A 16,279-nucleotide genomic window follows, 5' to 3' on the forward strand; every position below is an offset into this window, starting at 1 on the left:
GCTGCAGGAGCGGCAGGGCGGAGCGGAGCGCGGGGAGCAGCTCTGGGAGGGGCTGCCGGGCGCCTCCTCGCTCCTCCTCGCGCGCGAACATGTAGTTGTTCCGCGTTCCCCTGTATGTCTGTGTGTGTGTACCTGTGCTGCAGGAGCGGCAGGGCGGAGCGGAGCGCGGGGAGCAGCTCTGGGAGGGGCTCCCGGGCGCCTCCTCGCTCCTCCTCGCGCGCGAACATGTAGTTGTTCCGCGTTCCCCTGTATGTCTGTGTGTGTGTACCTGTGCTGCAGGAGCGGCAGGGCGGAGCGGAGCGCGGGGAGCAGCTCTGGGAGGGGCTCCCGGGCGCCTCCTCGCTCCTCCTCGCGCGCGAACATGTAGTTGTCCCGCGTTCCCCTGTATGTCTGTGTGTGTGTGTACCTGTGCTGCAGGAGCGGCAGGGCGGAGCGGAGCGCGGGGAGCAGCTCTGGGAGGGGCTCCCGGGCGCCTCCTCGCTCCTCCTCGCGCGCGAACATGTAGTTGTCCCGCGTTCCCCTGTATGTCTGTGTGTGTGTGTACCTGTGCTGCAGGAGCGGCAGGGAGGAGCGGAGCGCGGGGAGCAGCTCTGGGAGGGGCTCCCGGGCGCCTCCTCGCTCCTCCTCGCGCGCGAACATGTAGTTGTCCCGCGTTTTCGCGTTCGCCTTGTTGTCCGGGAACTTGGCCTGTAATGTAATAACATCTGCACTGCGTCCAAATCTGGCTGAACAGACAACGTGAGCAGCAATTGATATTTACCTCTTTTCGGTGAAGGAAAATATAAACCTGCATACATCCATAAAGAAATTTAAAAGAAGTGTGTGAACACTCCGCATTGGATCAACATGGGGACTTTAGCCTATAGCCCATTCTGTCTCGCGTAAAAGAGGAAGCCTGTGCTCAGCAGTAGGATGTATATTGGGTGTCAACCTTCTAATCACCAACAGGCTGGTCCAGAAAATTATAAGAATAGTGAAAGCCTCATGGTTCTCGAAATAATCGAACTTCGCTTTCTTTATTAATTAATAAAGAAAAGTTTTTTATATGGAAACAGACTAGACCTAATATAGGTCCATTTTCTGGACCAGTGCAGCCTAGAGACTGATGTATACCTGCAAGCTCTCCTGCAGGGAGCGGAGGTCGGGCGATATCTCGCCCGCCTCGTTTTCGCGAAGGTAGCTCAGCACGACATTGCAACAGTAGTTGCATACGCGGAGCCCGCCCGCGCATCCAAATATCTGACCTGTACAAATAAATAAATTAAATAAAGCATATTTCTAACTTGTTATTAGATACTTAGATAAAAACTTTGCTATATTTAACAATATCGTGCTAACCTGTTATACTCACTTGATGTTGTAATTAATGTTCGGATTCGCATCATCCCACAGTGAAAAAAAATACAAATATGCAAATAAAAATAACATACCAACACCAAAATTACAAGGATTAATAGTTTTTCGCGTCTCTACGAGGCATCATCGGAAGCTAGAGATGTTGACGGTGTCCAGCAACACTGTTGTGTACCTGGCACTCGTTGAGAGCAGCAGCGCCCGCAGAACACCTGTCCGCACACGCGACAGTGGTGCCGCCGCCGCAGGGTTCCGAACCGCGCCGCGCACTCGTAGCATTCACGAGATATGTCGTCGGGCATCCAGTACCGGGCCAGCTCCGTGTCCGAGTACTTCGTGCCACTCTGCAGGCAAGACAAATGAGCAGTTTTGGTTTATTCAGTGTTAGTGGAAGTAATTGCTATAACTGTTAAACAATTTTGCTATCTGTGTCAAAGTGTGTGAAAACGCATTTAACTCATTTAAAAGACTGAAGTTTTGTACAGAGCACTAAAAAGGCCCTTAAATGTATAGATAGTTGTTTTGAAATATAAACCAAAATCAAGAAAAAGGGTTTTATGTAGCTTGTGTTTGGAGGATTGTAACTACTTATGCCCAAAAGACCCATTATGGCCTTTAAGATGCCAATATTGGTCAGTTTATACAGTTCTATCCACGCACTGCAAAACTGTAACGGAACATTAAAACTTGCCAAAACAAATACCATTTTACTAAAGATTCGAAGACCCCTATACCTCTGGGCGGCTAGAGAATAATGCATTTTTATTTTTATTTAATAAATTGATTCAGGTAACAAGATCCATATTACAAATACCTTATAGACTAACATACATTTACATTTTATAAAATTACAACTAAACACTATGTAGACGACAAAATGTCGTGGCCCTGTTGAATCGGCTGCTCTTGTATCAGATTCAACAGTCATACCCTGAAACATGACACCCTTTGGCCAGAAGTTGGCACATTTGATGGTGGCACTACTGCTATATTAGGAGGCTAGGTGACCACCTACTACTAGATCTAGTGACAGTACACAATATATAATATAATTAGATAACACAATTCATGGCAGCAAAACAATAATAAGATACTCATTTTATATCCCAACACCATAATTAAATAAGCTCGTTGAACGGAATAGAACACAAAACATACCCGGTGCATCCTGTTTACTTATATGTTTACTTGTCTAATTCTACGTAGCATGTAGATTTCTAATTAGTTTCTAATTCATTAAAATGTTAACTTTTCCAACATTACTCTAAACAATGGGCGTAATTCATTACGCATGATCTATAAAAATAGGTAATTGGAAACTGTAATGATGCTATCTCTTTCATTCGAAATGTTTTGCTGTTATCATATAATCGCGCGCCTTTACGAATGTTCCGTTTCATGGACTTGTATTCATTTACAACTGTGTCAAGGAAATAAAACTGTATTGCATTTATTTCTTAAGTTCCAACCAGATACAATAACGAGTACTTACACTAGACCCCAACGCAACTAGACTGCTAATCCTTCTTAAAACATTTTGCAAGCTTCGTCCTTCGAACTCGACCGCGTAGCTCGCCTGTTCCGGTTTATCATCATATTCCTGCTTGTTCACATCCTCGTTCTGCGGAGACACCTCTTTACCGTCTCCTATGGCTTTGTTCTGATTGTTCTCGCCCGCTTCGCTGGGCGAGAAGATCGGAAACTTCCACAATTTGTTAAAGAACGTTGATACCCCGCTCTGGGACGACTCGGGTTCGAAGCGCGGAAACTCCGTGAGCTGGGATGTGTCATACTGATCCATAATGATAGTACAACCGCTTAATTATTTAGCGGATATGTAACATGAATAATAGCGTCTGTTTTTGCTATTCAATCAGGCGATGAAAACAAGACGATTTTGGTTGATTTGTCACTGTCAATGTCAATCAGCTCGGCTGAAATGAAAGTTGTCAGGTTTTAAAGAGTAAATTCCCGAGAAAATGCAAATAATATCATAAAACTGTCCAAAAAAATATCAAAAACACATTATTTTCTTATAATAAATATATAATTTATACAAAATAGGTTAAAATCGTTTTCTAGCGATAAGTCCGCCTTTTCTGATGCTGTTTTCTATCTGTATTGTTTTTTTATAGAGGTGTGTATTGTATTTGTATAATTTCCGCAAAAAAATATTGTTTTTTTTTTTTTTTTTTTTTTTTCTATGTATGGACTTGAAGGCGGTGTTGCCCATAGCCAACGTCAAGTAAAAGGGTGGGAAATAAACGCGGAAAGGAATAAAGGATATTCGGAATTTGGAAAAAGTGGTCAGGTCAGGTATGCTCAATAAAAAAAATACAATGTGATAAATATACTTAATATTATAAAATACTATACTTTAATGTTATAATGGAAGATGAACCAAGCTAAGATGTTATATAAATCGGGGTTAATAAGCAAGGAAGGAATGTCTATTGGAAAGGGAATATGTTTAGATTGTAAAGTTTCCATAAAAACAGTGCGATCGTATAAGGGACAAGAAAAGAATATATGGTTAATATCAGCCTCATCAGCACCACAGTCACATTTAGGGTCATTTATAAATTGAAATCTAGCAAGATCAGAAGGAGCAGATGTATGGCCCAATCTCATGCGTGTTAAACATGATATTTCACGTCTTTTAAAGTTTTTATTGTAAAACCACGGCTTTATAGGGATGTCGCTTTGAATCTTAAAGTAATAACTTCCTGATTCCAGGCTGCTCCAAAACCAAAAGAACTCCCAGGCTAGCCTGAGATATCTTTTGGGGAGCAAAAGAAGATCATGGCAATAGTTTTTATACGGAAATATATCACCAGAAGCAACAGCATCTACGGCCAGACGATCAGCCTTCTCATTTCCGGGAATTCCACAATGACTTGGCACCCATACAAAGTTTACAGTAAGCCCTTTCTTTTCGCATTTTAACAAGAGTTCTCGGATATCATATAACAAAGGGAAATTATATGCCATTTTAAAAGGTGACTTTAATATAAGTTGGAGGCAACTTTTAGAATCTGAAAAAATTACACATTTATTTAAATTAAACATGCAAACGTACTCAACAGCTTTATAAATACCAAATAGTTCTCCAGTAAATACCGAAGACTCTGGAGGGAGTTTAATTTTTTCTACAACATTATACTGGTGATGAAATACACCAACCCCAACACAACTATTTGTAGAAAGTTTTGATGCATCTGTGTATATGTGATGCCAACCAGACCAATTTTCGCCCACTAAGTTGTTAAATACAGGTTTTGCACTTATTATATGCTTAATAATATTGGAGTCTAGAATAACTTGTGGAGAGATAGTCAAAGAGTCAAAGTCTTTCTCGTATATAGGAAGGGAAATATATCTGACAGTAGGAGAAGACAGAGACTTAAATTTAAGGTAGCTATTAATTATACAAGGAGGAGTTCTATTACGCCAATATGGAGATGTCTGTATGTGATCATAAAGAGTCAATAATTTTGTGATCAGAGGATGTGATGAAAATTGCATAGTCCTAAAAATGAATCTGTCAGATAAAAATTGACGTCTTAAATGCGTAGGTGGGTCAACACACTCCACTTGCATAGCATTAGCAGGACTGGTTCGCATAGCACCAAGGATTGTCCTAAGTGACTTATTCTGTATGACATTGAATGCTTTAAAGGCTTCTTCTGTACCCGGTGTTAAAAGAAAAGAACCGTAATCAACAACGCTTCTTATAACTGAATTATAAATAAGCTTCAAATAGAAAGGATGGCTACCCCACCATACACCAGCTAAGCATCTCAATATGTTTAATGAGCGTTCGCATCTACCTTTAACATAATTGGAATGACCCTTGGTGGACAAATTGTAGTCTAAAACAATTCCTAAGTATTTAACTTCTTCGCAAAAGGAGATTGCAGATCCACCATAAGATAAATTTTCATGAACAGTTTTTTTTCTTGGAGAAAATAGAATCGCCGAGGTTTTCGGAACTGAAAGGTCTAACCCATTATTATTTAAAAATACATTTAGTTCCTTTAAACTAGCATTTATATGCTCGCAGGCCTTCTGTACTGATCTATTTCTAGAGTAAAGAACTATGTCATCGGCGTATTGTATAATAGATATATAATCTGGCAAATTAGAACTAAGGTCGTATGTATATACATTAAAAAGTAAGGGGCTTAATACAGAGCCCTGTGGTAGTCCTTTCCAAACTGTCCTGTATAATACTTTATCATCTAAATCTAACTTGATCGACCGTTCATAAAACATAGCAGCAATAATATTGCATAAGCGTTCAGGCACTCCCAAGAGGAACAATTTATTTACAAGAATTGATATATTTACATTATCGTAGGCAGAATTGATATCTATAAAACAAGCTACTACATATTCGCGTTTTGAAAAGGCTAAAAGAATATCAGAAACTAATAAACTAACACAGTCTAATGTGCTTCTACTTTTGCGAAAACCATATTGAATATCAGGTAATAATTTCTTACTTTCAATAAACCACTCCAACCTATTTTTAACTAAATGTTCTAAAATCTTAATTAAAACAGAAGATAACGCAATTGGACGATAAGAGTTTGGATCATTACGGGGTTTATTCGGTTTGAGAAAGGGTAACACTAACTGTATTTTCCAATTTGGTGGAATGTCGCATGTCAAAAATATTGAGTTGATAATATTAAGAAAGTAACCTAGAATATTGTCACTAGAATGGGTCAAAAAGGAATATGGAATACCGTCGCATCCTGGTGCAGAATCCTTCACATAAGATAGCACATTCTTTAGTTCCAACAATGAGAACGGACTGTTAAAACGCTGCAAGTTATCGTTATCAGTATTAGACGAGGGAGACGGTTCCAGACACACGGGAAATGGGGCAAATGGAGGAGCTAGTCTATCTAAAAAAAATTCAGCTACTGCATGATCAAGTTTGATGCCACTATTTTCTACAAAAGCTCCTCTAAACATTCTAACTTTCCTCCAAACTTCTGACGGGTGAGTACTGGGGCTTAAGGATGCACAAAAAGACCTCCAACTGTCAACTTTCTTCTTCTTCAAAAACTGCTTTGTTTCTTTTGAAGTAACTAAGAAGGAATTAAAGTTCTCTTCGCTCATGTTATTATTATACATTAACTCAATTTGTTTTCTCTTTTTAACAGCTTCTGAACATTCGGAATCCCACCATGGAGGACTGGGAATGTTAAATTTAGAGGGCTTCTTACGTGGAAATACTTCATCAGCTACATTAATTATAAATTTAGCAAAAGCATCAGAAGATTTGAACAAATGTTGCCGAGATACATTGGGCAATTCTCCCAACCTCTCATCCATATGTTTGCGAAACTTATCCCAATCTGCATTTTGAAGTTTATATGCCAACAGTGGAGATCTTTTAAGTAATGGTTTATTTTTGAAAGGAAAAGATATGACAATTGGAAAATGATCACTACCATAGGAGAGTGGAAGTACCTCCCACAGTAAAGAGTGTGCAATGGAAGAGCTACAAATGGATAAATCTAAGGCACTAGGATTCTCATTGGGAGCAGACCGACGAGTAGGAACACCAGTATTCAATATGCATAAATTATAATAATCAGCTATGTCTATTATTTCCTCTCCTAAACTGCTTGAGTTGTAACACCCCCAAGCAGGGTGATGGCAATTAAAATCTCCTAATATTAAACATGGAGTAGGAAGAGATGATATGATATTTCTTACTTCACTAAGTATGGTGAGTGAGGGATGAGGTATGTACACTGAAACTATGCAAATGTTATCTACAAGTGCTGAAATTATGGAAAAATCATGATTATGTGCTAATGGAACATGAGTGAAATGAAATGATTTTTTAACAAGTATGGCTACACCACCGTGCCCATCCGACCTATCTTCACGGAGGCATGCATAGCCAGGAATTCTGAAACATGACTCAGACCGAAGCCATGTTTCAGATAGGGTAATAACAAATGGATCATATTTCTTAATTAAATGTATTAAATCACTTTTTTTATTGTTGATACTGCGACAATTCCATTGCAGGATTTTGGAATTGTTGGCCATTATTGGAGGAAACATGAGAAGGACTGGTAATGTGTGCAGCGTTGGACGGTTCTGAATGATTTTTATGAAGATTAATGCTTAATAGTTGAATAAGTTCTAATATGAGGTCATTGGTAGTTTTATTGTTAGATTGTGGCACAATGGCACAACCATTTCCGGAGGGAGATGGCATGTTATAATCTTTAGCTAAATTGTAATGTGAGGCAGTGTCAAAACCTTTTTGGGATTTTGGCAAGCTGCGAGGCTTCAGAAAGACTGTTTTTTTATATGAATGAGTAGTTGTGCCTGTATTATTATTATTTCTAGTTGTCTGGGTCGGTAGAGATGTTGGAGTGGTTATAACCACATCTGCATAAGGTTTCGTCACAGGAGGATGCAATTTTATCGCTTCTGTATATGAAATAGCACTTGTGGCCATAGTAAGCTTTATATTTTTCTGTCTTTCATACTCCGGACAGCGAGACTTATTTGTAGCAAAGTGAAGGCCAGAGCATAGGCAACAAGAAGCACAATCCTCTTCAATAGTGCAAGAGGACCCAGTATGACTCTGTCCACACTTGTAACACCGGGGTTTAGATCTGCATTGAGCCTGTGTGTGACCAAACCGGCAACAGTTGAAGCACTGGATGGTTGGATATACATATAAATCTACTGGCAGAGCGTTATAACACATAAAAATGCGTTTTGGGAGAACCTGGCCATCAAATGTTAGAACAACTGTTTGTGATGGCTTCCAGACTGGAGAACCATCCACCATGACTTTATAATTAATCCTCCTCAACTTTAAGACTTCACCACAACCTACTGGAACACTGATGTTTTCCTTCACCTCATCCAAAGACATTTCAGATGGAACACCTTTAACTACACCCATTTTAATAACATTAAAGGATGGAATGAATGCTTTATATCTATTCTCATTCAGTCGACTGTCTTGCAGAAATTGGTTGGCATCCTCATATTTTGAAAATGATAGTGAGACTCTATTGCGACCTATACGCTTAACACTGCCATTTACAATGTTTTTAAAATGATTGCGTTTTAAAAAGTTGCCAAAAGCAACTGAATGTATAGAAGTGCCATCGCTGGGAGATTCTTGTTGCTTCTGTACATGTACAATGTATGGTGAACAATCTGAATTAATATATTGTTTCCTAGCTGTGGGCTGTGAGGTGATAACATCAGCAGGAATCGCGGCTGGGGCCGGGGCCGGGGCCGGAGCAGGAGCAGGGGCAGGAGCTGTAAGTGGAGCGTGAGAATGTCTACTATCATTATTATGGTTTATGGAAACCTGACAATCGCAATCATCTTTGATAGATTCCCTATCCCTATTTTTATCTTTATTATGTCGCTTTTTTTTATTGCAATGACGACATATCTTCCTTGATGCTGTCCTTCGTTTCCTAGCCACAGAGGATATAGAGCTATCTGTATCCACGCTGTGATATTCCATCATTTCTTTATCAGATTTATTATTGTAGTCGATCGTGATTGTATGGGAAACCGGAGGACAACCTCCCCCTGGGTCATGCGGATCATCGTCGTCACCGCTCATGGCGGTGAAAAATGTACAAATAACTTACCTAGGTGATGAATGTATATATACAAAATATAATAAACTAACTACTAATGATATTTACAAAGTATTTACACAGAGTGGACCACTATTAACACAAAAATTATTTAAAATTTGTTAAATGTAAAAAAAGACGCGCGCACAGGTCGAAGTTTCCCGCCCTTTTTTTTCAAAAATATTGTTATTAATGCCAAAGAGTAAAGCAAGTATAGTAATAAATAGGATTCATGCTCAAATCTTATGTTTTATTTCTGCTAATTATTTACCACAAACCACAAAACTGAAAACTGGGGGCCTACCGCGAAAACCGAAATTCGCAAATTGCGGGGATCTTTCTCTTTTACTCTCACTAAGACGTAATTAGAATGACAGAGAAAAATGGCTGCAATTGACAATTACGATTTTCCCGGTAGCCGCCCTGGCCATTACTTGCAACATTCGTGCCATTTAAGCTACATGTTAAATCGTTTTAAATAAGTATCACCTGCTGATTTTATAACATCAAGATATGACAGCATAATTTGACGTTATTGTTTTTATAGCCTGTGGTGTTGGATATTAAAAAATCTGAAACAGGAGGATATTTGGATAAAGATACGAGAAATATATAATATAATATTTGATCACATAAATATATATTATTTTATTATCAAACATGGGCGAAGTGTCATTAGAAACCACAGCCTACGCTAAAATCATACTACATGCAGCGAAATACCCGCACTGTGCCGTAAACGGGGTACTTCTGGCAGACGCCACAAAAATTAGAGATGGGGCCAAAAACCAGGACCTGGATATCGTGGACACCGTGCCCCTGTTTCACCATAGCCATTATTTGGCGCCTATGGCAGAAATTGCTCTCACACAGGTATTTATAGTTAACATTCTTTGTAATATCATGGTTTACTTCTAGGTTTAAGAGTTATATTTTCTTCCTGTTTTGTACCGTCGAGGAACATCAGATTGATACATATGTCATTACTACTAGTGCTTTATAATCATGGCAATGGGGGCCTCATATAGTTAGGGGTTCACATTCCTGTCATGAAGGGTCATCAATTGAGCTTGTCACTATAATTTCTAGGTTATTATTGATTGATTGATGCAGTAGTAATTTATTATTTAACTATTCTTGGTTCAGATTCTTTTACCTGTTTAGAAACTTATGTAAAAGTGTAAATGTTTTTTAGGTTTGGTTTGCTCAGAGTTTGTTGTTGATTATAACAAAGTACAAGTAGATTGTTTGTTTTATTTATTTACTTATAAAATGCTGCTTATTATTAGCAAAGAAAAATATGTCAAAATATTTAGTAATAGTTTTTTTTAATTCCAGATAGATACCGTGGCACAGGCCAACAACCGTATCATCGCTGGCTACTATGCGGCATGTGAGAACTTCCATGACAACTCGGTGGACAAGTGTCCTGGACAGAAGATCGCTGAAAAGATTGTAGAGCACTTCCCTTCTGCTGTGTTTGTAGTGGTATGTTGCTTCATGCTGTTACTGCAGGATATTTACTATTAAAAGCATCCCCGAATGGCCATAGATTTACTGCAGAGTTATTTTCATAATTTGATAGCTAAGGCTTAGAGTGCACGGGAATTAATTTCTTGTGGTTTCAGTGCATGCGCTAATTAAGCATGCCGTATGTTAAACTTTTTGCAGTTCTGAAACTGCAAGAAATTAATTGAATCACAGTGCATTCTAAACCTAAGGCAAGGGAATGATTTTCCCACTATGATCTTGAACTTGTTCGCAAAGTGATAGGGTTCAATTTTGCATAAAATCGGACACCCTTATGCCCGGTAAAGGGCTTAACATGCTAATTTAAGCTAGGTGTTTTTTATTTATTTATTTAGAACACAAACAGTCATATTAAACATGTTACATATGTTGTATGTAAGAAACAAACAGAAAAAATGTAAACAGAAAATGAAACTGAGATTTAAGACAGTTTGTCTGACCAATCTGTTATTTCGTAGCCAAATGGCATAAAACGGAACCCTTATAGTTTCGCCATGTCCGTCCGTCTGTCTGTCTGTCTGTCTGTCTGTCTGTCTGTCTGTCTGTCTGTCTGTCTGTCTGTCTGTCTGTCTGTCTGTCCGTCCGTCCGTCCGTCCGTCCGTCCGTCCGTCCGTCCGTCCGTCCGTCCGTCCGTCCGTCCGTCCGTCCGTCCGTCCGTCCGTCCGTCCGTCCGTCCGTCCGTCCGTCCGTGGTTGTTAGTGCTAGAAAGCTGAAATTTGGCATGGATATATAAATCAATAAAGCCGACAAAGCCGTCGTACAATAAAATCTAAAAAAAAAATTTTTTTTTAGGGTACCTCCCCTACACGTAAAGTGGGGGTGAAATTTTTTTTTCGCTTCAACCCTAGAGTATGGGGTATCGTTGGAAAGGTCTTTCAAAACGAATAGAGGTTTTCAAGAAACATTTTTTGATAGTGTGAATATATTCGGAGATTATCGCTCCGAATGAAAAAAAAAATGTGTCCCCCCCCTCTAACTTTTGAACCATAGGTCAAAAAAATCGTGGAAGTAGAGCTTAAGAAAGACATTAAATGAAAACTATAGCGGACATGATCAGTTTAGCTGTTTTTGAGTTATCGCAAAAAGTTTTCCCTTCATAGTAAAAAGACTTATTTTAATTAGGTACTGATTATGCAAATTTGCCTATTTGTTTAACTCGGGTGAAAGGTACCGTTTCATCCCTTGGTTAACAATTTACTATACTTTAAGCTCCAGTTTAGCTTATTGTGACGGAAGAGTTACTACGGAACCCTACACTGAGCGTGGCCCGACATGCTCTTGGCCGGTTATTTAAATTTTTTTTTACTTTTTATCTGGATTTTCTTTACATTTTATCTGGATTATAAAACTGGCCCTTCTTTCACTTTGAAGACTTTATTTTGTAAAAATCAAAGATTTTCATAAGATGCTAACTAGAGAGGTCATCAGTATAAGCTGGTGTCTCGCAGGTCCTACAACAATCCTCATAGACACTTCTTATGCAACAGAGTGGTTAAAGCTTGGAACAAACTCCCAGAGGATATAGTATCAGCCCAAAGTGTCAACAGGCGTGTCCACACAGAGCGAGCATATGCGCGAGGCAATCTCCTCGCGCACAAAACGCCGTTTGGAGCGTGAGGAGATTGCCTCGCGCGTATGCTTACTCTGTGTGGACCCGCCCAATGAATTTAAGAATAGACAAGCACAATTACAGTGATTACCTATAGAACTTAGCACAGGTCTTGATTTTGGCAGTGAAGTGAAGGACAATACTTTCATAATATTAAGTTTGGCTCTCATTTTCACATATATATTTTAGATGAGAATGATGGGATACAGTTTTCGATTGAATCTTTTCAGGTGGACAACAAGAAAATGATGGAGCACTTGGACACACCGGCCATCAAGGTCCACAACTATGCAGACGGGAAGTGGAAACTCAAGGACGCCAACAAGGTGCTGTTCCGTAAGTATTCGTCTGCCTTTTTGTACATTGTTGTTTATATTTTGTGTAATAAAGTTTAAATAAATAAGTAATAACTATGTACCAATTGTTGATTGTACTTAATACGGGCCAGTGGAATCTAAATTGTATACTAAAGTAAGGACGCCAAGCACGAACAATTTCTTACATTGATCCGCCATTTCCTATAAGCGGGGTCATCCATTAATTACGTCACACAAATTTCGAGGCTTTTTGACCACTTGTGATCACATTTGGCAAACCCTTCCCCCCTGGCTAGACGTCACATTTTTGGCAATTTTGGTGTGAACGAAATCAGCAAATCTAATTAGGTATTATTAATATATTACCAAAATATTTTTGATAAAGTAAATATTAGTAATTTTATTAATTATAGTAAATTATAACACAAAACCGATTAGGAAAGAAAATTAGGCGAATAAAAATGATAATCGATCCAAGAACTCCTTTTTAACTGAACAGCGAATATAAAAAAAAATTGGTTACTGTTAAAGTGACGTCACAAAGTTTATGACTCCCCCTTGTCAAATTTTCTTAACTACCCCGCTTTAAGCGAGGGATGCCTATTGGAGAATATCGCGTTATGCGAAATTCGCGTATAACTGGGTAAAAAGTGGTATACATGTATATAATATGTCCACACTTAAATACATAGACAACATCCATGACTCAGGAACAAATGTTTGTCCTCATCACACAAATAAATGCCCTTACCGGGATTTGAACCCAGGACTATTCGCTTCATAAGCAGGGTCACTCATTAGGCCAGACCGGTCGACTTGGGCTATCACTAATCACTAACTATTTGATGCTGACTACTCTAGCCTCCTGATGCCTAGCCATACTAAGGAAAATTTAAAATTTGAACCTATAGTGCAGGCAATACAGTTGATTTTATTTTAACATTTGTTTCTGAACGAAACAAAACAAATGCAACTCTGTTCCAATTGAATATGATTTGGTATTTGCAAAAGCAATTTGTCCTAGGCATGTTGCTGGCGTAGTTCACACCTGAGAACGGATTATTCGATTCATTTTCGAGCATAAAATAGATATATTCTCTTCTGTTGTGTTTTGCGTCGATCGATATTAAATGTAACAAGCTAAAAATTTTAATTTTAGGTTACATTTTATTCTAAGTTTGTTATTATTTAAGTAGGCATTAAGTCCGCCTTTGGCATTAAGTCCGCCTTTTGTACTATAAGATTGTTTTCTTTTGTGCAATAAAGATTAAATAAATAAATAAGTGTGTTTTTGGTTTAAATAAAACACATATGATTTAAATTTCACCAAACTGAATAAGTCCTATAGGTAGGACTTTGGGCCTTACGAGGCTAGATGTGAACAAGTATTATCTATGACTAACGCAGGTGTTAACTAACTATTCATTAATTACATTACAACTTGAAAGTCTGTATAATAGCCACTTTACCTAGAAATACTTCCTTGAAAATGGTACCGAGTATCATCATTTCTACTCTCATTGCCCTCTTCGAGAGACCCCATACGCCCTGGAGACTCCCAATTGGGAATAAGGCTTTCTATTTACAAGCTTTTCTTTAACTTGCCCTGTTAGTAATGTTAGTATGTATGGGACAAATCTTGCAGGTTAAATTTGATCCACTTCCCGGTTTCCGATTGATCTGAAAATTTGCATACATATGTATGTCGGGTGACAATGCAATATTATGGTACCATCGAGTTGAACTGATGATGGAGACAAGAGTTGGACATAGGAACTCTGTGATAAAACAACGCAACCTAATTGTGTTTGGGGTTTTTAGAATTGGCTCGATGAGTATTAGTTGCCTGTGGAATGAAAACTACAGTCAGCGATAAAAGCTTGTAGCAAAAATGAAAATTTTGTCAAAAACTTATTTAAGATATTTATCATCATAATTATTATAGAGTTGTAATACGTCCCGTACATACGGGACTGTCACCGTATTTAACTATCGCATCCCGTTTTTGACCCGTATATTGCTATAGAATATGTATACACCGTGTTTATTTTTAATTCCGTTAATTTCGAGGGTGCATCCATCCCTGAGCTTAAATTAAGTAACTTTCTCAAAGACACCGGTATTCTAATTAACTCCATTTCGGAGATAATCAATCATTCATCGTGTGCATTTGCCTTGAGGCCTGTTTACATATTGATTAGTGTTTAGTGCGAGTTCATAAATTTTGCTACTAAACATAAGTACTATCTCGGACGATCGATGTTCGAAACGACATTGATATGTCACAGTTTTCAATTGTTTGGTTGAGTTAAATGTAATGCCCGTGTTACAACGCTATATGCAACATTTAATTACTTTTTATAAAAATAAAAATAGTAAAAAAAGTTACAAAAAAAATTAAAATTAACTATGCCATTTAGTTTCCTTAAACGTACTTACCGATAACCCGAAGTTAACGGAATTCAATAAAAACACGGTGTATAAATGGTCAATAACATCTCCATTATTACGTATGTCTGTTTGTATTCCCACGGAGTGCGCTTCCAGAGAGCCCGTACGTGCTGGAGAGCGTGTCGCAGCTGCTGCAGGGCGCCGTGCAGCGCGCGCTCGTGGACTTCGACAACCACCTGGACGACGGCGCGCTGGACTGGACCAACCTCGGCATCGACAAGCTGCTCGCCAGCATTGATGCCAGCAACGACGACTGCAAGGACAAGGACTACCGGTAGAAACGGGTAGCTTCGCATATTGATACCATCATAAAGTGTGTACTCCCGTCTGGCAAGGGAAACTGATAGTTAATACTTAGATACTCTGATAAGCAAATTTATAAAGTTAAAAGTTACAAATTTTTCAGTTGCCTGTAGAGGCGATTTTTGTAATCAAACTCAGAGTTAAAGTGCGTGTAGAGATATTTTTGAGTACCTCGGCCGCTCAGATATATCTGATGACGATTGTACCTAAAAACACTATTAATAATTGTATTTATTAATTTCATTCCAATCAACCCATTATACAATTTTATACTATTAAACTACATATATGTAGTCTAAAAAAGTCATATAAGGAGTTATAGAGTTATATTATAGATTTTCAGAAATGATTTTTTACACCTACGAGTAAAACCCCAAACTGTTAAACAAAAACAATTTTGAGCGAGTGGGCTCCCGTGTTAGGGACTTGGCAAAGCAACAACGTCGTTTAAAAAGCAACTGTATCGTGGTAGTATTAAGGTTCAAATCTATGTAATAATATGACGCTCGTCTACATTGAGGTGCTCGTCCTACATTACCAAAACATGTTATCTTATGAGCTTTTACATAGATATCGTGATAGTATTAAGATCTATGGTGTAACAGCTCGTAAGATAACATATTTAAGAATTAATTTGCTTTAAATTTAGTTTTTTTTTTCACAAGTGTGATGAGAAACATTGTGTGTAACTCGGGTAAGAATATTGCAAAATCGAGTCTTTAATGCACTCTAATGTCCAGCTGTCGTGCATCTAATGTTCCTCGTTAGCAAATTTTCACTTATGATAATACATAATAATTCCACAATATACTAATGTTTTACAGAATAGGGCCTGAGGCCTAAGAATCATTTGTCAATATTCATACTATATCTGTATACCAAATTATTTTTATGAATAGTTTTTCTGATATTTGGTTGTTTATGTTATATTATAACTTAATGCTAAGGTGAGGTTATTTGTTTTATGTAAATCATAGAAAATATAATTGAATATATTTGGATGCATTTTTGTTTGCACCAGTAAATATAGCAACATTATTAAAAATGTTATTAAAGTGATGTTCCACCAA

General features: G+C 38.3%; 2 protein-coding genes across 2 annotated transcripts in view; one reads left to right on the forward strand and one right to left on the reverse strand.

The window, feature by feature from the left end:
• LOC133523201 (putative 1-phosphatidylinositol 3-phosphate 5-kinase) overlaps positions 1–3,429 on the reverse strand; it is a 74,251-nt gene extending 70,822 nt beyond the window's left edge. The window contains exons 1-4 of the mRNA XM_061858680.1: positions 2,846–3,429; positions 1,529–1,697; positions 1,114–1,244; positions 545–687 (exon numbers count right to left, since the gene is read on the reverse strand). Of these exons, the coding sequence (XP_061714664.1) occupies positions 545–687; positions 1,114–1,244; positions 1,529–1,697; positions 2,846–3,154 (752 nt within the window). The 5' untranslated portion in view covers positions 3,155–3,429. The remainder of the gene's footprint in view (positions 1–544; positions 688–1,113; positions 1,245–1,528; positions 1,698–2,845) is intronic.
• Positions 3,430–9,538: 6,109 nt separating this feature from the next.
• LOC133523202 (ER membrane protein complex subunit 8/9 homolog) lies at positions 9,539–16,279 on the forward strand. The gene is made up of 4 exons (XM_061858681.1): positions 9,539–9,872; positions 10,338–10,487; positions 12,369–12,474; positions 15,003–16,279. Exons 1-4 carry the CDS (start codon positions 9,660–9,662, stop codon positions 15,182–15,184), a joined length of 651 nt encoding a protein of 216 aa, XP_061714665.1. The 5' UTR covers positions 9,539–9,659; the 3' UTR covers positions 15,185–16,279.

The sequence above is a fragment of the Cydia pomonella genome, chromosome 12 (assembly GCF_033807575.1).
Source record: "Cydia pomonella isolate Wapato2018A chromosome 12, ilCydPomo1, whole genome shotgun sequence".
Lineage (NCBI taxonomy): Eukaryota > Metazoa > Arthropoda > Insecta > Lepidoptera > Tortricidae > Cydia > Cydia pomonella.

Coding starts and splice junctions, on each gene's coding strand:
- LOC133523202 (XM_061858681.1), top strand. CDS start 9,660: ATGGGCGAAGTGTCATTAGAAACCACAGCCTACGCTAAAATCATACTA. Junction 10,488..12,368: donor CTTCTGCTGTGTTTGTAGTG/GTATGTTGCTTC, acceptor GAATCTTTTCAG/GTGGACAACAAGAAAATGAT. Junction 12,475..15,002: donor CGCCAACAAGGTGCTGTTCC/GTAAGTATTCGT, acceptor GTGCGCTTCCAG/AGAGCCCGTACGTGCTGGAG.